We start from the raw sequence: 19,269 nt of genomic DNA, 5'->3' as shown, positions 1-19,269 counted from the left end.
TATTACAAAGGATGAAAGAATGAAGAAAAGTCTTCTTCTTTGAAAATAAGCAATCTGAGGTGTTTTTGACTTCAGTGAAAGGAAAGGTCAAAGACGAATCATGATAACTAATTTGTTGATTTGACTCTTTGACTGTAAATTACTGTTAGATTTATTTTATTGCAGAATGAACATCTTAAAAGACTCAACCATGAGCTGGAAGAGAAGGCCGAGTCAGCAGAGCTTCAGATCAACACCATCTCCAGGCAGTACCGTCAGATGCTGGAGGAGAGTGAGGTAACTAGTGCCTCATGAATATTCGTAAATGATTATGAATATTCAGCAGAATCATAAATATTTATATCTTTGCATTTCATTTACAGTTCAAAATCATAAGAAGCATGTTTAAAATTGCATACAAATTACTGTTACGATTTTTAGGCTGAGCCTCCTGTGTTTGAGTCATTCATCTCTTGTGCTGAATTTGTCTCCCCTTTATAAGCAACTCCTGAGTTAGTTTGTTTGTACGTTTGTATTGTAGAAAAAAATTAATGAGCTAAAGCACAGCCATGAGGAACTTTTGCAGCAGCAAAGAGCAGCCTTTGCCCATCAAGACAGCCATGATGGCCGATCACCTACCTCCACCAAAGAGGGCCATCCACTAGGCAAGTATTTCTCTGTCATCAGAAATTGAAACTTTTGCCAAACTCTTAACATTTCCAAGAACCATTGCATCATTTGTTCCAGGTATAAAGGAGGAAACTCCATTAAAAATAGAACACCTGACAAGTTTATTCTGGTTTTCAAATGCAAAAAGAAAATTAAATACAGTTTTTCAAGGATATTTTTGATTCATGTACATGTCTTTTATAAAGTAAGATTGTGGTGTATTGATATTCTCCACATCTTAAAAATATACATGTAACAATATATATAATAGAAGCTAAGTTGCACAAAACCCATTATGTAATGGGGATGATACTCTTGAATCAAGTACCTGTATGTTATATCAACAATCTAAGGATTTAAAAACAATTGATGCCGCAGAAATGATGGCAAATCATGTAATGCGATCTAAATATAGTGAAAAGCAATCGCCCCATATCTCCTTACGAAATAATGGCAAGCAGTATTTACCAAAGAGGGCTTAAAGGAATACTGAATTGCCACTTCATTCAGAAAGAAATTGATATGGAAATCTAAATACCCCCAGTGCCTTGTTTAACATGGAAATCTATATATGTTAGCCGACTTACTGTCTTTAGCTGACAAAAAAAGTCTGAAAGGGAAATATAGCCGCAAATTAGGATAATACTTTTCTATTAATACATGTATTACTCCTGTATGGTTATGTGTTGCAGCAAGGGATATACTGGTACCATGATTAGTACCATTGTAACAAGTGGTCTTTGTAATGTATATAAACTGTTTACTATAGACTAAACACATTTTTAGAGTGCAGAATTAAAGGAGTTCCATTTGAATTTTCTAGCCCCCCCCCCCCCCCCCCTCCTGGTACATGTTATTATACTTTACTTCTTTGTTTCATAAAATAACCATATTTCTAGAAAATTAAGTAATCCATAATCACTCGTAAATCTTAGTATAAGAATGGAATAAGAGTTGCAACAAGTATTTAGATTGATCTATGATCACGAGTTGCAAAACAATGCATAACTAAGTTGCATATAGATATATGGAAAGCAATTGAATTTTCAGTGCATCGCACTAAAACTTAGAAAAGAGGGATTCCCAAGATCAAACAAAATCCTGTGGTACTTGAAATGTGCACTCCTTAGAGACTCCAAGGAGTAAATCCCACTGGTGGATTGCAATATATTATCGAATCCTTCTATTTGAACTCCCCCGGCACTGCAAAGTAAAATGAAGATAAGAAATGTCCCCATGTGAATGCCGCCTCATGATCAGTGAGAGGGGTATAAATAAAGAGACCGGTAGACAGGTCTGATCAGTGGGACCAGATTTGGTCTTCGTATTTTACCCTGACAACATCATATCCAGACAGAAATTTTTGTCCCATAAATTACATAATCTGTGTAATCTTGACAGCCTCTTGTTAGGGAGTCTTTGGGATGGCACACCCAGATAGGGTGTCCAGAAAAAAAGTGAAGAAGAGAAAATCGATAAATCTCTTTACATTACTAGCTACTGTTCAAGTTGTAATTTTATTCCTAGAAATTGTACATTCTGGCCTCAAATTAAATTCTCAGACTGGTAATAGTTAAGTTCTCATAGTAAAATGAAATAGTTTTGTTGTTTAACTATATAGTATATATATATATATATACTATTGTATTATTTTATTAATATTAACTATAATGACTATTTTGGTAAATTCATTCATTGAAAAATATTTTTAAATACTTTTACTTTTTATTTTGACCAGTGTTCAGTGCAGACTTTAGGCAAGATAACTTACCCTAGTTATAACTGAAGATATAAGGACTTATTATTTTGGCTAATTTTTCTTATATAAACACCACATGAGCCAACTTTTTAACTTGCGTGAGAATTACCCAGCACATGGTTTATAATTCCAGTGCTAGTTTTTTTTTCTCTTCACCCTCAGTTTTTGGAGTACATTTTCATTTGAAAGCTGATTTAAGGAGGCAGGATCATTAACAACATTAACCATCAGACCTTAATCTTCATCTACCTTAAATTTTGGAAAATGATTTGTTAAGCTTGAAAATATTATTTAGCAATTAAAGAACAAATCCATTGATTTTAACTTAAATGTTTTAGAGATTTCCTATATTTTTATATAGAGCTCTTTTTTTAAGGAGATTAATATGGTCTAAAAATAGCCATGACCATCCAGCCCTCTTAATCACTGAGTCAGTGTTAGAGTTTGTTCCACTATTTGGCCTGAAAAACTCTATCATTTGCTAAAGGTTCTTTTAATTTCTCAAGTACATAGGAAGTTAGATTCGTGAAATGATTACATAATAAAGAGATATGACCACACATGTATCTGTCAAAGGATGTTTTGCAGACGCTATTTACCTTGAGTATAATCTTGTGCACCCGAAACTTTGCCAATAAAATGCATGAAAGTTTGAGTTGCATTGCAACAACAGCATTTCCATATATAAATAGTTTTCTATTTGTGTTTTATTTGAAAAATAGTCAATATTTCTTTAAAAAAGTTTAATATGAAGAATAATTGATTATTGAAATGTCTGGTTTCCCCCAATATATTCTACGAAATTTAAAAATTTCGGTAAACGTGTTAGATAGCATTATGCATTTTATACACTTGTGATTACGAGAATCCAATGAAATCAACTGGCCGTTGCTGTGCACTTGTTTAAGGCAGGAATAATGTCTGGGTTTAAACAAACAACAATTCCTGTTTTACTAAACAATTTATCAAACACTGTGACATGTATAATCCTCATGTATCCCTATATGACTCATTTTAAATTGGGCAGCCATATTGGAAGGAAGTTGGCCACTGTGAAGGGGAAAGCAGTTCATTATACTTGCGTTTCTCTTCAAAAATTAATTCAGCATTGATTTTCATTCTCAAATTACTTTTTAACCAAAAATATTGCAACTGTGATATAAATGTACTAGACAGATATCTAAATATTTGTAGTGAAATTTTACGGTTTTAAATATTCATATGCATTAGATTGTATCGAACTTAATCTAAAATTTGTTGCAAACATACATTGAAAGGTCATTGAAAAGCATTTTCTTATGCTGTAGTAAGTTGTTTAATAAATATAACACTTAAATATTATTATATTAGACAATGTTATTGCAGCCATTGATATTGGCACTTCCACTACAGTTGTATTACCAAAACAATTCATTTTAAATCTGCTGTTACAAAAACTGTGGGTAAATTGCCCAGATTTAAGACCTATCTATATTTTAAATACAGATTTCAAAATATGTTTGAAGTTCAGATAGAGAACTGTGCAGAAGATTACATCACATTGTGTAAAGAGTCTTTTGAATTGGAATTCATTTTTAAATGTTTGTTGTAGTTGATGCAAGATAAACAATTTTTGCCCATAGCAGTTTGGCCACGTTATTTGCCCGCTCATCGGTTTCAGATTCCCAATGAATGATCCTGATTTTGAGTCCCCAAGCCCTTGAGCAAATATTTGCAAGATTGAATTGGAGAGGGAAAATCCCCTTAGGCATAATAAATGATTTGCACAAACTTCCAGACTTTATGTTTTTGATGTCTGCCTTTTAAGACATACCGGTACATATTTCTGGGAATGATTTCGGAGGTAAAATGCAAGCTAAACTATGGAGGCAATCATCACATGTAATGGAAGTGAGAAACTCCCACTAAATTCATTTCTCACAATGCACTCCATTTTGCATATTCTTTCCAAGAATAGCCGGGTAATTTGGTCATTATATTGTTTGCTCTGTTGTTTGGTAAATATTTTTGCCCTTATGGACAGGCGCTAATCATGCACCCACACAGAGCAAGTATTAGCCATGGTGAGAAACCTGTTACCAGCAGCCTCATCATCTAATGGCCATAGTTTGCACCTTTACGACAGAGTTCACTACATATACCCATGTATTGAATTCAACATATCATAAACACCTATAAGGAATTAGCACAGAGGTTGAGTATAAGTAATGGAAGTGGGGGGGGGGGGGTTAATTTTGATTTTAATGATTTTAGTTTGATTGTTGAGTATTTAACAATGTTTAGTTAAGTACAGAAAGTGTTGGCGAGAGGATCATGGGATCAATTTCAGATGTGATGAGGTGTGAAATTCACAGGTAATGCTCCTGTGGAATGGATAAGATTTTTCATACTTAAAAAAGGAGAATTTCAGTACAAATGAGTGGTTACAAGTGCTGATGTTATTTCTGTGTTAATTTTGTGCAGTAGCATATCAGGTGTAGTCTTATGTGTAATTATTTACTCTCTTTTAGGTGCATTTTTGAATGGTAGTAATATAAAGATAAGTAAAAGTCTTATTCGTCATTAACTTGATGCTATTAATTATTTTTTGTAGGCTTTGAGCATGGTCAGTTCAGCAGTGATGGCTTGGACTTCGGAGACAATATATCCATGCAACATGAGATCAACCGTTTGATGTCTGAAGTAAAGCGATTGAAGGCGGAAAACAAACACTGGCGGTCTACCAATGGGGTAAGTCAACACTCGTCGACTTCTTTTTATCTCCTGAACTTTTCTTGGTCCTCACACAGTATACTGGCTACCTAGAAAGTGAAAGTCAGTAATTTATTTGTAGCGGCTTTTCTGTGTGTGGCCCTGCATAATGTATGGTGATTTACTAATGTAGCAGTGGGTGAATGCTGTAGAGAAAAATCATCATAGTTGAAAAACTGACGCGTCCTAAGAGTTGTGTTGTTAAAATTTGAAATTAGGCATTGCTGATAACAGTACATGAAGGGCAGAATAGTTTGCATATGGTCAAGCGGATTAAGCAATTGAGGTTGAGAAGGTAAAACAGGAAGCAATCCTTGTCATAAGAGACCTTCTGTTTTCTGCACTGGATTGTGGGTAATCTGATTTTAGAACATTACACTAATTCAAGTGCTGCACTAGGATTTGCGATTAGTTTATATGCTACTATGTATGTAGTAAGTGTTTAGACTATCATAACTTGCCGATACAGGAAAACTTGCAAATATGATTGCAAGATATTTGCAGTTGCAGATAAATTTTGATTTTTAAAATTGAAAATGGAAAGCTGCCTTAATGGATAAGCATTGTTAACGAAGATTTTCGGTGGTCTTGCCTTGAATAGGTTTTTATCTCCGCTATGTGTCACCAATGTTGGTATCTAAGGAGTCCACTGCTGATAAGCCGGCCACTAAAGTAACTGTTGCCGTCTGTTTATCAATAAGAGTTTCCTGTAGCTAAGGACCTCAGGAATCTTCTGCCAAAGCAAATCCCAAGTTTGCAAGCAAGTCTTATCGAAGGCCCTCCTAGTTCTATCTGTTGGCCCCTTGCAGTTCAGCAGGACACACTCGGAGCTGGGGAGAAGACTGGTACAACCAGGCACCAGATAGTGCCAGGTTCAAAGGTCAAAGTCTGGCTACTTCCTGTCAGAGAGGACTTGAAGAGTCTTCCAGAAGCTAGGAATTGCGTCTGTGATTTTGAAGTTTGCATCAAGTTGCTTTCGATTTGTGATCCTCTAATTTCCACCCGATACATCGAAGATGAAACTGTCGGGCATCTCCATTGCAGAAAACAGGTTGGTTTCAATTCTGAAAAATTTCCCTAAAAAAGAAAAGGTTTCTCAGCATTTCTTTCCTGTTTAAGCATTTTGATGTATGAAAGAGAGTCTCATTTCTATTCATAGACCTTATGCTCAATTAATTCACACAGGTTTCTTTTGCTTTGATTACCTGGTAAAGTTTTAACTTCCTCATCAGTGTTCTCTGTTGGCTTTGCCTTTTGTCTGTGGTTTTGGTCTGAAATGAAAGTCGCTCTGTAATTTGGGCTGACATGACAGATGTACATTGAAGATCAAGTGTAACAGACGGAGGTCACTCCAGGTTAGCTCTGCTTGTGATTACCTTCTACTGTGGGGTTGGACATTAATGGATGTGTTAATTAAAAAGTGTGACACAAATTGGATTTGTGTTTTTTTTTGTTCTTTGCTGTGTGGTTGAAATGCTCTACATGTAGATCAACCCTGTAGTCCAGGTAAGAGTTTTGTTACGAGTAAATGGCGGTGGTATTGATAAGTTTGACTAGAATTTTAACTTTTTCCATGGATAAGCACCTTGTCCTGGCCCTGATAAGATTTGAGAATACCAAAAGAGGCACATGTCACTTAACAGAGATAAAGCCCAGCGATAGAAATATTGTATCGCCAAGTACAAACACTGTTACAAGCAGTTCCTATACAACACTAATAATTGAATTTTAAACTGCACAGGTTTTTATTCAAACAATGAATCGCATGAATGGGTTTCGCAAAGAAATGAATTTGTACTATATGTTTTTAAATATAGAATTTTGGAATACCACAATTAAGAAAAATGTCTTCCATACAGTGTATTTGGCGCTCATCAGTTAGATTGGCGGGAGAGGACATTTTTATCAACGATAACCTCAAGTAGAGGTTAGCGTGGGTAAATTGCACAATGATTTAGGCGGGTTTTTTCTCATTTTTGGATTGCTCGGTAAACGCTTTGTACCGTGCACAGAAATTGAGAGATAAGATTTTTACCTGTGTTAGGTGAGTCATTCAGATTATACATGTCAGCAAGTTCTTTATGGCTTGTCACTGCAATTTTTTATTTCCAGAATGATTAATATTTTATGGCTCCAATTTTATTTACTCATAACGTTTTTTATTTGAAAATCCTGTTACTATGCATTCTTGTTGGAATAGGGAATGTGTGAACGATGTTTCATTCATTGCAGACAAGTAAAATCTGTTATAATATTGTCACGCCGGATCACATGATTATTAAAAAGGATCGTTTTTTAATTGTTTCCCCTTTCCCCGGGGCAGTACACTTTGAAGCTGTCATTGGAGAACTCTCCACATTTTCGTTTGTCTGCTTTTTCCCTTCCTCATTAACTGTGCACTCGAGCATGTTCAATTGCCACCAGTTATATGCCATTTATTTGGACAAAAAAAAGAAAAAGAAAGCATGTTCAAGGGAGGGGGGAGGGAAAGCCATTCAGCTTGATTGTCATCAGAGGTCACTGTGCTCTTGCCTGACATGAAGAAGCAATAGAGCCCTTAATAGCCTGTAATTTATTCATGATGCTTCAGTGAAGGTTTGTAAATTATATTTTTTATTGACCATTGAGAAAAAAATTCTAAAAAAAAGTGACAGTGAAGTAAACATTAAGGATTCGCTTTTGGAACAATTACACGTATGATTTATATCCCATATTTATGGTTCCTGATCTTCTGATATCTTTTTTTGGTAAATACATGTATCAAGTTAAATATTCATGACATTGACTGCACCATAGAAAAGATAATTAAAAGTTTACCAAGTCGAAATTTCATTAAAGATTTATGTGAATTCCAGTTTTGTTGATGGACTGTTGGTACTTGGAAATATTAAGCACTTTCTGGAGGCACCTGGCTATCAATTACCATACTGATGTAAATTTTGTGTAGAAAGACATATAACAGTCAAATTTACACAGTACACAGAATTCATCATTGAATATTAAAGAGTCACGTAGCATATCAGCGATCGACCACTGTTGGGATCACGTTATAGATAAAAGAAATCATTACTATGTACAGCTTAAACGAACAAAATCTTGGATCTATGCAAGAAAAATTTGCTCAATTTTCAAGCTTGTAATTTTTTTCCTGAGAAAAAAAAGCATTGATCCACCTCTGTTGGAACACTTGTCCTTGGGTTTCCTATGTTACCTGCATGCTCTCTTTGTTGGGGAGTTTAACAGGTAGAAATATGGTACTTGTACGATTTATGATGGGATAGGGTCCTGCAGTCTAGTTTTATTTGATGGAGGCCTAACATATGTTGACAACTTTCATATGAAATACAACATATTTTGAAATACGATGAAAATTCACAATCCTTTTATGAACGTAGCCCAAATTTTGTTTTTCTGCAACCTATCCTCATTAAATGCAGATTTACCTGTGACAAAATTTAATGCATAAACAGATTTTACATAATCATGGTTATGATTAACTTAAATGTTCTTTTGAAAAAAAAAAAAAGGCAAAAAATATCTGCATATTTGGGGAGTTGCACTTTTCATATTAAAGTTAAAAAATTGAAAAGCTGACGTGACAATCTTGAATATGTGTACCTTTGTGTGAATACATTTCGATTTGGTTGGTTTGATTTGAATGGCACATTGTGTAGACAAAGACCATGCAGATTTGGTTGTGAGTATGTTATAGGCCTTTCACCAAATCCCTTTTCCTTTGGCAACAGCTGCTTAATGATTTATAACATGTGGTTGCATTTTCAAGTATGATTTAGGATGGCGTGAAATTCAATCTATTTTGAAAAGACCATCCCATTTGTCCCATGCATGAAATATGATTTCTGTGCTTTTTTTTCCCCCTCAATTATTCGGAGATTTTTTGAACAGGAAGCATGGCCAGATTTGCGACATGCTACAAGCTGTTGGGCAATAAAACTCCTAGACCTAGTAACCCATTAAATGACCATAAACTAACACTCAGGCTGCATTCCTTCAGTGCGAATTTAAACACATTTACAAGAATGGGATAATGGCAATTTGTTTTGGTTAAACGTTTCCCAAATTTGTCCACAGCTCCCCTGTTGTAAAACATTGACAAAAATCTACTCCTGAATAGAGGCATTTGAAGAGAGCCAAAGTGTAAACACGGGCGGTTTAAGAGAGTAAATTGATTTGGATGGCAAAGTTTTTTTTCTTTTCTGTTGAAAAGCCGATCTGACAGGCTTGTGTACATGTCTTGCGCATTGGAGATATTCATACGTTTTTCTTAAGCAAACATTGTTCTAGACCTTTTCATAGTCCCACAGTAAATGAGGGGCTGACATTTAAGACCTCATCTCACCTCTATTGACACAGACACCGCTAAATATGGTCGACAGCAATGTCTATGAGGGCTGATTTTTTGAGGGGGAACAGGAGATAATCGAAACCATTGGAAGGGCTTTTATAGTTGCAAGTGAATTAGACTGAAAGAGAGAAAATATTTCTATTCATGAGATTTGAATGGACTTATATAGAAAAGGATATTGAAGAATAAGACAAGGAAGTTTAATTTCTTTTGGTTTAAATTGTAGAGCAAGGAGGGAAAAGTACCGGAAGTTGAAAACCAGCATGTGGCCCTGCAGGATACCATCCAGGTAAGAGATAGCATTTTATCACCCCCCCCCCCCCCTCCCTCTACCTGTGCAAAAAATTACGAAATCCCATGCTGCCTTATCTTAATCTTTACAAATACAGTTAAAGGGAAATCCATCTAGCGAGGACCTTGTTACTGAGAGAAGAAGAGTCCATTGTCAGTGAAGAGGTGTAAACACCTCTCTTTGATTTCAATGAACTTCATTACATTTTTAGCATACTTCACAGATAAAAATCAAATGGTTTCATTGAGAAATGTTACACCCTTGTACCATGTGCATTTATGCATGCGGACATATTAGATAATTTCGCTCTCTAAAAAATGCAGAATTGAACCATGTTTCTATTGACCCAAGGCCACACAGGTTGGTTTATACACTGATAAAAAATTAATTTTGTTTTTTAGGAGCTTAAGGAGCAACTACGCCATGAGAAGGAACACCATCAACAGGAAACCATTCTTCTCCAGGACATGCAGTCCCAGAAAATCACTGCCATGCACAAGAAATTCAAGGCGGAAGTTGCGCAATACAAGGACAAAGTTCGGGAGCTGGAACAGAGTGCGGGTAGGTTTCATCAGTGTTCCATATATTGACCCCAGTGTATGAAATCTTGCTTTTAGAATATCTAAACCTCCATTTGTTTTGTACATGTAACTTTACATAAATCGGCAGAAAAATTTCCGTTTTACAAAATGAATTGTTCATTACGTGTATTTATACATTTAAACTTTAATGTTTACCATTGAAGACTGAGATTTTATACTTGTGTACATTTTTACAGGGCAAGATGGTAACTTAGCAGAATTGGAAGCCAAACTGGAAGAGTTGCAGAAGGACCATGATGCATTAATTGCCGAGAAATCCAAAACAGATTCTCTGTTACAGCAATGTCAACAGCAGTTACAAGGTACAGCTCAGTTGTTCAACAACTGCTGCTTCTTCATATAAACTAAAACTTATTTTCTGTACAAAAATTGGTGATGTTATAAATCTGTATCCTAGAAATAATTCATCTACTCTTAAGCAATTAAATTTACGTCTGTAAAAGTGACTAGTAATTGGGGTGTGTTTCTTACAAGTTTTAAGCAAATTAATATATGCTGGTAATGACTTTTCAATTTCAGTAAAAATATTTATTAATTTCTCATTATTTATTTTATTTCAGAAAGAGACAAAGAGCTGTCTACACTAAGACTGGAAAATGAAAAGGTCTCTTCTCAGCTCCACAATGCCAAGTACCAGCTACTGGACCAACTGGATGCAAACCATGTACATCTTTTTAGGCTTTTAGGTCCAATTTAGGGCTTTCTTTTGCAAGAGATTTATTGCACATAAGAAAAAAGTTAGCTTGTAAATGCATGTTGCTGCATTAACAGCATTCTCTCCATTCTCTGTCTTGCATCCAGTTTGTCTGTGGTTGAGTCCTTGCATGTATAGTTTTTTTAAAATGTATTTAAAGTTTTATGTAAAAAATTATAGGTATGCACATAGTTAAAAATTGGTGTGTTTTTCAATTTTTGTATGTAACATTCACTTGCATCAGAGATATTTTGAGATTGTAGATTTGTGTGTGTAATATTATTGTCTGGATGTTAGAGCTCATATTGCCCCTCCCTCTCTGTATAAAGAACAACATCTAGAGCTTCTTGTATAACAGCTTCTAGACATGGCCCCTTTTCTCTGTATTAACATCTGCAGCATGAATCCTTTTCTCTCCAATTGCCGCTTTTATTTTATTTTTTTGGACCATCTTATCATGCACTTTTGAAATTATGATGGAAAACAAACATTTCTAAAATTCTCTCCATTTGGTGTCTGGTTTCTAAACTGAAGCTATCATGCTGCAGGCCCAGTCTATTGACCTAATGTGTGACCTCCAGGAGGTGAGGAGGAACATTTCCCAGAATGCAATAGTCCGCAGAAATGCTCTGCTGAAAGAGAGGCAGGACCTGGTTGATCTAATGATCGAATCGGGTATTCAGGTTGGGACTTTGATGTCTGAACAATAATATTACACAGCAATAAGTTGTATTTTAATTTTTGTTTTCCAATATGGGTTTATCATTAACTGTTTTTGAAATGTAAGTTGAAACTTTGTTACAGCAAAAGAATATCAACACATCTTTGGAGATTCTGGAGGCTGAGCGGGAACAGGTGGCGCTGGAGAGTGAGCACATGTTGTCAGAAATTGGCAACACGGAGCACCAAGCTCTCACGAAAGGTACAGGGCTCTCAAAATTAAAATGTCAGACATATTATAGAGCGGATACACAGTTACTTTTGGATCCATTTCCACCATTGTGTTCTTTGTGAAGTTCTTTCAAATTTTGGTTTTTTAAGGCACTGATCTTTTAACATTGGTGGGGTTTTTTTTTGCAGATATTGTTGATTCTATTGAGAAAGAAAACATCATTTTGAAGAAAAAGAATCTAGAATTGCAAGAACAGATTGAAATATTAGAGAAGGCTGTCAAAACTTTGTCAGAAGAGAAGCAAAGGGGGAAACAGGATGAGGAAGAAAAAGGTAAGGTTACTCTTGAAAATAGCTTATAAGTGTATCCATTATATTATAGAAGTGTGTTTACATCATACAAATGATTCATTAAATTGATTCTGATGTGTCTTTTAGTTGACGAGGGAGAGGATGATTGGAACACTGCAGAGATTTCAGAGTTGAGCAGTAAAAACAGTGAACTTGAGTCACGATTAAAAGAACAGATGTCCAGTCATGACAGAGATGTAGAGGAATTTGAAACCTTGAAAGCTGATTGGATGTCTGAGAAAGAGGCTCTAGAGGAAGCTCTATTTGAACTAAGAGAAAAGCTGAAGGAAAGGGAGACAACTTTCAATGTCCTAGAAGCACAAAAGGTGAATAAATGTTTTGACTTAAGGTTGCTACATGTATATGTATAAATAGAAACCTGCATTGTATAACATAGTAACATTTGTCTTGTTAAAGCATGTAGAATGCTAACCATTCATGTAACCAACAAACTAATCAGTATATCATTATCTTAGAGACCTTCCATCGTCATATGCACTCTTTATAGTTATTTAGTCACACCTTGATTTCATTGTAACACAGGGTCTGATGAAAGTGGCCCAGGAGAGGGCTAATGACCTGAGTGACTCGGAAGAGTCTAATGAAAGTAGTAATGGTGATATAGGGGCAGATATTGAAAAATTAGATCATAAAGTGGATCTTCTGGCTCAGGCTAATGCCCAACTTGAAGAGGAAAGAGATGGGCTAATTTTGGAGAAGGCATGTTTCAAAGTTTTGTCTTTTAAACTGCATTAGATTCTCTGTCATCAATTTGCATGCCTGTCTATTGTATGCATATGTTTGAACTAACGTGCTTTGAATATTTTTAATATCTATTAATGTAATATAACTAAATATTGATAAGTTTTCAGAATTGGTTCTATTTTTATGGGCTTGTTATTTACACATTTATCAATAAATATATGTACAGGTATTTTTTTGTGTGTAACTAATACAAGGACTGCAGTTTAATGTATTTCAATATTCTTTTCAGGAAAAGCTTGAAAATGAACTCTCAGCATTGAAATTGGATCTAGGTAAAAAAAATTTACATGTAGAATGAGATATTGAAATATTAAAAATGCACTGTTTTGATGTATCAAAGTCAGTTAAACTCAATATATAGTGAACAGAACTTATGATTTCTTTTCAGAGTCAGGCAATAAAGATGGTGCATTTTCAAGAGAACTAGAGGAACAGAAAGCTGTCATAGCCAGCTTGCAGGAGGAAAAGGAAGGACTGGAGACCAGTTTAGAAGAACTAGACAGTCAGCATGAAGAAGCCATGGCACAGGTGATCAATATTCGAAATGAACTACAGAAAAAAGTCTCAGTATTTGAAAAAGGATGTGATGAAAAAGACTTGCAAATCAAAGATCTCGAAAAAACAGTAGACCGTCTTCAGAAAGAGGCTCAGCAGCTAGATGACCTTGAGGAAGAAGTGTTTAACCTTCGAGAGAGTAAAGAGCAGTTAGAGACTCAGCTTCAGTCACTTCAGTCCAAAGAAAGTAGCGACCAAAGCAGTAAAGGTTGTGAGAAGTGTAGAGAGTTGAGACAGCAGCAAGAAAAGGCTGCAATGACCATCAATGAACTCCACATGGATGTGAAAGAGTTAGAGGACAAGCTGGTCAAAAGTCAGAATGAAGTCAAAGATAAGGTGTCCAAAGTTAAACAAGCCAGAGAAAGCAATGCAGAGCTGCAGAAGGCCTTAAAAGATTTGACCAGTAAATTGCAGGCTCAGGAAGAGGAGTTGAGGAGGTTCAGAGATGAGGGTGGACAGAAGGAGGAAGCGGAGACACTTCAGCAGCAGCTTAATGAGAAGTCAGAGGAGATGAAGTCTGTGGTTACAGAGCTGGAGGAGGTAAACTCTCATCTAGCTGAGTACATGGAGAGACACACCAAACTGCAGATGGAGAATTCAGAACTTATCTGCAAAATCTCTGAAAGAGACAACCAGGGTAGGGAAAATCGAGAAACTATAACTCAACTGAAAGAGGAAAACCAGGAGCTCAGTGAAAGACTAAAAGAAAGCAACAATAATTCGGAAGAATTACAAAAGAAAATCAATGAGTTAGAGGAAAAGAGTGAGGATTTAATGAAAGATTACAAAGAAAGTATGGGCCAAAAAGATAATGACTTGCAGAGTTTGAATACTCAGATGGAGGCATTAAGAGATGAGAAAAATAATGTACAGAGGGAACTCGATCAACTTGAGGGAGTCCTACAGCAGAAAACAAAGCATTACGAGAACTATATTCAAGAGCTGAAGAAGGGACAAGAGAGTGATTCAAGTTCCTTACAATCAGAGCGAAGCCGTCTGCTGCAAGAAGCACACGAAAAGGACATGAAGGTTCTTAACCTTGAGGAGGAAATTAAATCTCTGCAGAGTGATTTGTCCGAAACCAAGGAAACCCTGCAGTCTTCTATTGACGGTCAGCAGGGAATAAAGGGGATACTGGAGGAAAACGAGGGAACTATTAGAGAACTTAAAGAAGAAAACTCTAGTTTGCTTGAAGAAAAAGACAGACTGAAAGACACTGTAAAAGAACAAGAGGTAAAACTTCAGAATTTGGCTGCAGTGGAACAACAGCTGCTCATTCTTAATGAGGAGAAGAACACATTGAGTGAAGAATTGAAGAAGTCAAGGCAGACATTAGAAACCAAGGCAGAGAAAGAAGCTATGCAGGCTCAGACTTTGGAAGTCATCACTGATCTAGAGTCAGAGTTAAATATGTCAATGGAGAAAATAATAAGCCTGGAGAAAGAGTTAAAACAACTCACTGAAACTGTTAAAGAAAAAGACAGGGAAATTACTACTCTGAAAGAAAGTAATTCGGAATATTTGAAAAATGCAGAGGAGAAAACTGATTCATCTAGTCTTCTAGTTTTGGTGGAAGAAAAGGAGAAGAGAATTGCATCATTAGAAGAGGAGTTGAATGAATTGAAGAAGACAGTAATTGAACAAGAATGTGGAATTGAAGAATTGAATGAAAGAAACTTGAGTCATTTAAAAGAAGCTGAAGAGAAGAGTAAGCATATGATTCAGCTTGAGACCAATGTTGCAGTTCTCAACCAATCTGTGTCAGAGAAAGATGATGCCATTGTGGGTCTGCAGAAGAAATTGATGAGAGCTGAATCTCTAGTGGAGTCAGGTAAACAGCACTTGTTGACAGATGAAGAAAAGTGCATGGCTGTAGAGCTTGCTCACCCTCGATTCCTGGCCATTAAAGATGAACCCCCACAGGTTGAACCACAACAAGTGATTGCAACAACACCCTCTGGGGAGCATGATTCCTCAAGTCCTGAAATTGAGATTTTGACAAAAGAAAATGAACGTCTGCTGTTGGAGAATCAGGAGTTAAAGGAGAAGTTTGAGGAAGACTTGAATTCTCACAGCGAGAGGCTGATTCAGTTAGAAGAAGAAAATGAAAGTCTCAAGCAAGATTTGAAAGAGAAGAATGAAGAATACATAAAGTTATGCAAAATTAATGAAGACGAGGTGGAACTCTGTAAAAGGACTCAAGTTACTGTTGAGGATCAGGCAATGGAAATTTCATCATTAAAGTATCAATTATTTCAGACTGGGAAATACGACTCTGGAATGTCAAGAGATCAGAACACAAACTCAGATAATGAAAACATCAAAGATTCGATGAACGGTTCAGAAAAAATTGCTGAAGAAATGATAAGTCCCGAAAAATCTTTAAGTCTCCAAAGTGGTGTACAGTCAAATGGAGTTTTGGAAAGTGAGGAAATGAAAAAACTAAAGATCCTATTGAGAGAAAAAGATACAGTTATATCAGAGTTACAGACTAATAATTCATCATTATTAAAAATGCTAGAGACAAAGTCCCTTAATTCATTAGGAGATAAAACTTTAGTTGACGTGCACAAACTAGAAAATGAGGTAAAACAACTAAAACTCGAAAAAGAACAGATCTTAGCGGTAATGAATGAAAAATCTCGAGAGACAAGTAATCTGAAAAGCGAAGTGCATCGTCTGACAAATATCATAGCAGCAGAAAAAGTGGCATTGAATAAATTGCAGAAAGACAATCAGGACCTGACTCAAAACAAGGAGAAGAGTGTCGTGGAGGACATGCAGAAAGAGGCGCTCCAGAATCTGTCGCGGATAATCCGGGACAAGGATATGGAGATTGAGGCTCTGACCAGTAAGAACCAGACTCTCATTGCGGTCATGCAAGAGTCGTCGGAGAGCGGGTCACAGATCAACTCACTCATGCAGGATAAATCCAACCTGGAGAAGCAGTTGACCGACCTCAAGAACGAACGAGAGCAGATGATAACCTATCTGAACCAGAAGCACCAGGAGAGCGTGGCTTACCACGCAGAAATCCAGAGGCTGACCGAGTACATTAATGACGAGACGGAGAAGCATCAGACTCTGCAGCAGAACTATGCAGCCATTGTGCCTCAGTTTGAAGAGAAGAGTGAAAACTTGCTGAAAACTCAGAATGAACTGATTAACTATAAACATAAATTTCAGGATTTGGAGATTAAGTATGGGGAAATGGATCAGCGACTGAATGCATCGGAAACTGTGGATATTCTGACACACAATTTGAAACTTGAAGAAATAAAGAGACTTCAGGAGAGGGAAAAAGAACTTTTGGACAGTATCAAAGAAAAGGAGGCAAAAGTTCAGACTCTTCACCAGCAGAATTTGGAGTACGAGGAATCCCATGCCAAACAAACAGCCGAAATCTCCAGTTTGAAGAAACAACTGGATAACATGGCCTTTAAATTGCAAGGACTGCAGAGCGAGCTGAGTGATGAAGGAAGCGAGAAATCCGGTCTGGAACACCAAGTTTCTGAACAACTGTCCAACATCCAGATTCTGAAGGAGTCCAACAACCGACTGACATTGATGCTTCAGGAAAAGGAGTTTGAGGTGAAGAGTCTACAGGAGAAGGTGCAGACCCTGCAGGCCATGATAGAAAATAAGGAGGGCGAGTCAGGCCAGGTCAACAAGCTAATGCAGGAGAATGAGGTCGTCCTGTCCCAGGCCAGGCAGCTACAGCAGGAGAGGGACCACGCCATGATGGCCCTCAAACAGAAGCAGTCAGAGCAGTCCCAACTGTTCAATGAGGTAAAAATTTGAAAACTTTTATAATAAAAATCAACTAAATAAATACTGAAGTGTAGGAAATTTCATATTGATTTCAAATACATGGTTCAAAGAGTATGTTTTATTTATGTAGTGATTTTTCTTCCAGATTCAGAAACTAAAAGAAAAGGATGTTAAATCTCAAAGAGAATTGGAACGATTAAGAAGCCATCTTATGCAGGTAAGATTTTTACTTTTCTCTTCATTTTAAAAAAGAGGTTTTTTTTTTCTGTTTTGAATTCAAATGAATTAATTTTCTTGAAATGTTTTGTTAGATGGAAGATGGCTACACTCAGGAAGCCCTTGAGGCTGAGGAACGAGAAAAGGATCTGAGGAATCGACTTGCTGTCGCTGAGGAAAAATTTATATCTTCGTCTTCATTGATGGAGTCAGCAAGGTAAGACAAAAGATAATAAACCAGCTGAACAAAAATAAAATAAAAACACTCAACACTGAGAAAATAGAAAGAACATATTCACAATAAGTGACAAACAGAAATGGCTAATGTGGTGAATTTTGTTTGTAGCCAACAAGCAAACCAGCAGACAGAGTCCCTGCAGCAGCAGCTACACATGCTGGCCGGTCAGCGAGATCAAGCCTACCTCCAGGTGGCGTCCCTGCAGGACCAGCTACAGCAGTACGCGGTGTCCCTCAACAATCTACAGATGGTGCTGGAGCAGTTCCAACAAGGTGGCAGGCCTATGACTGTTTTAACTAAGAGAAAGAATATTGTTTTCTCTCTAGCCAAGGGATTTGGGTCCCTTATGCTCCTCTTTAAAGGAAAGCGGGATGGGCCGAAAACCTTTGGCTAGCAAAGATGGAAGTTTATTGAATAATGAGTATTGAATGTGATGTGATATGTTGTTCCTAGGTGTGATCTATTTTAACATAAGGAATGTCATGGAATTTTGTAGAAAAAGATGCCCAGCTCTCGCTTGAGGTGGAAAAGAACCAGAATGAAATTGCTGCACTCAGAAAGCAGGTCAACTCATTGCAAACTGAGTTAGGTTCTACAAAGGTAAAAATCTCATGATCCTCTCAATGGATTTCATAATTAATGCGATTGATGTTTCAGATGGGGTTAAGGTACATGTATACAGTGTACAAGTAATGATTTTGTTTTTTGAAACTGTAGGAAAAGTTGGCCGATGCAGAGGAAGGCTTAGAAGCAGCTTCGCGGTTGACAGAACAACTTGACAGGAAGGAAGAGGCATTGTCTGCCCTGAAAGAAGAAGGTATATTGATGCTTCATTGACCTCGCAGTAGCACACTAACTCTCCATCAATGTTGTGTGTCGTTTGTGTTGCCTGCAAAGTTTCCTGGCACTAATAAAAGCACACATAAGTAATGCACATTTTAAATATGATAATAATTAACCACAATGTTAATTAACACTAATTGATGTGATTGATAGTGGTAGATGAAAGAAGTTAATGTTATTCTGTCTTTCTAAAGCTTTTCACCTGCAAACTGCCCAGTTCAACAAATTTTCGTTGAAACAAGTTGCTTGTAAATTCTTTTTTGTGGCTTACATAGTATTTGGGATGGAACTTTTTGCTACTAGCCTATCTGCTTGAAAAGATCTTTTTTTGAGATTTTTTTTTTTTGCCTAGCTTATTTGGTTGTTAACTTCATTTTATTTCCCCTGAGGCGTTTTTTTGCTGCCAGGGTGAACGAGGCGACTGGTTGTCTAATATCAGCTGGTAATCCTGAGCTGGCGACGACACTCAGGGTGCTCACTGATATACGATAAACAGACCACCATATTGAACACATCGGGCAGAATTT

The 19,269-nt window shown here is 36.6% G+C and overlaps 1 protein-coding gene and 1 long non-coding RNA gene across 12 annotated transcripts in view; one reads left to right on the top strand and one right to left on the bottom strand.

The window, feature by feature from the left end:
- LOC105341754 (thyroid receptor-interacting protein 11) overlaps window positions 1-19,269 on the top strand; it is a 34,410-nt gene that overhangs the window by 10,596 nt on the left and 4,545 nt on the right. For 3 of the 11 annotated variants that reach the window (XM_011448434.4, XM_020072737.3, XM_020072736.3), the window contains exons 3-21: window positions 166-276; window positions 521-644; window positions 5,001-5,137; window positions 9,751-9,813; window positions 10,218-10,377; window positions 10,595-10,720; window positions 10,979-11,082; window positions 11,661-11,795; window positions 11,917-12,034; window positions 12,193-12,336; window positions 12,442-12,680; window positions 12,898-13,074; window positions 13,349-13,391; window positions 13,508-17,463; window positions 17,591-17,662; window positions 17,757-17,878; window positions 18,008-18,171; window positions 18,396-18,499; window positions 18,617-18,716. In XM_011448434.4, the coding sequence (XP_011446736.3) occupies window positions 166-276; window positions 521-644; window positions 5,001-5,137; window positions 9,751-9,813; window positions 10,218-10,377; window positions 10,595-10,720; window positions 10,979-11,082; window positions 11,661-11,795; window positions 11,917-12,034; window positions 12,193-12,336; window positions 12,442-12,680; window positions 12,898-13,074; window positions 13,349-13,391; window positions 13,508-17,463; window positions 17,591-17,662; window positions 17,757-17,878; window positions 18,008-18,171; window positions 18,396-18,499; window positions 18,617-18,716 (6,199 nt within the window). Of the gene's footprint in view, window positions 1-165; window positions 277-520; window positions 645-4,739; window positions 4,762-5,000; window positions 5,138-6,490; window positions 6,514-6,552; window positions 6,665-7,038; window positions 7,203-7,730; window positions 7,754-9,750; window positions 9,814-10,217; window positions 10,378-10,594; window positions 10,721-10,978; window positions 11,083-11,660; window positions 11,796-11,916; window positions 12,035-12,192; window positions 12,337-12,441; window positions 12,681-12,897; window positions 13,075-13,348; window positions 13,392-13,507; window positions 17,464-17,590; window positions 17,663-17,756; window positions 17,879-18,007; window positions 18,172-18,395; window positions 18,500-18,616; window positions 18,717-19,269 lie in introns of those variants that run through there. The other 8 variants (XM_011448439.4, XM_011448436.4, XM_011448438.4 and 5 more) reach the window with 8 other exon arrangements.
- Window positions 5,033-6,502, bottom strand: LOC136276242 (uncharacterized). The gene is made up of 3 exons (XR_010714694.1): window positions 6,364-6,502; window positions 5,751-6,235; window positions 5,033-5,208 (listed from the first exon to the last, which is right to left on the bottom strand). It is a non-coding gene; the product is annotated as an uncharacterized lncRNA (long non-coding RNA).

This window comes from Magallana gigas, chromosome 6 (genome assembly GCF_963853765.1).
Source record: "Magallana gigas chromosome 6, xbMagGiga1.1, whole genome shotgun sequence".
Taxonomy (NCBI): Eukaryota; Metazoa; Mollusca; class Bivalvia; order Ostreida; family Ostreidae; genus Magallana; species Magallana gigas.
This window is presented reverse-complemented; position numbering and strand designations above follow the sequence as displayed.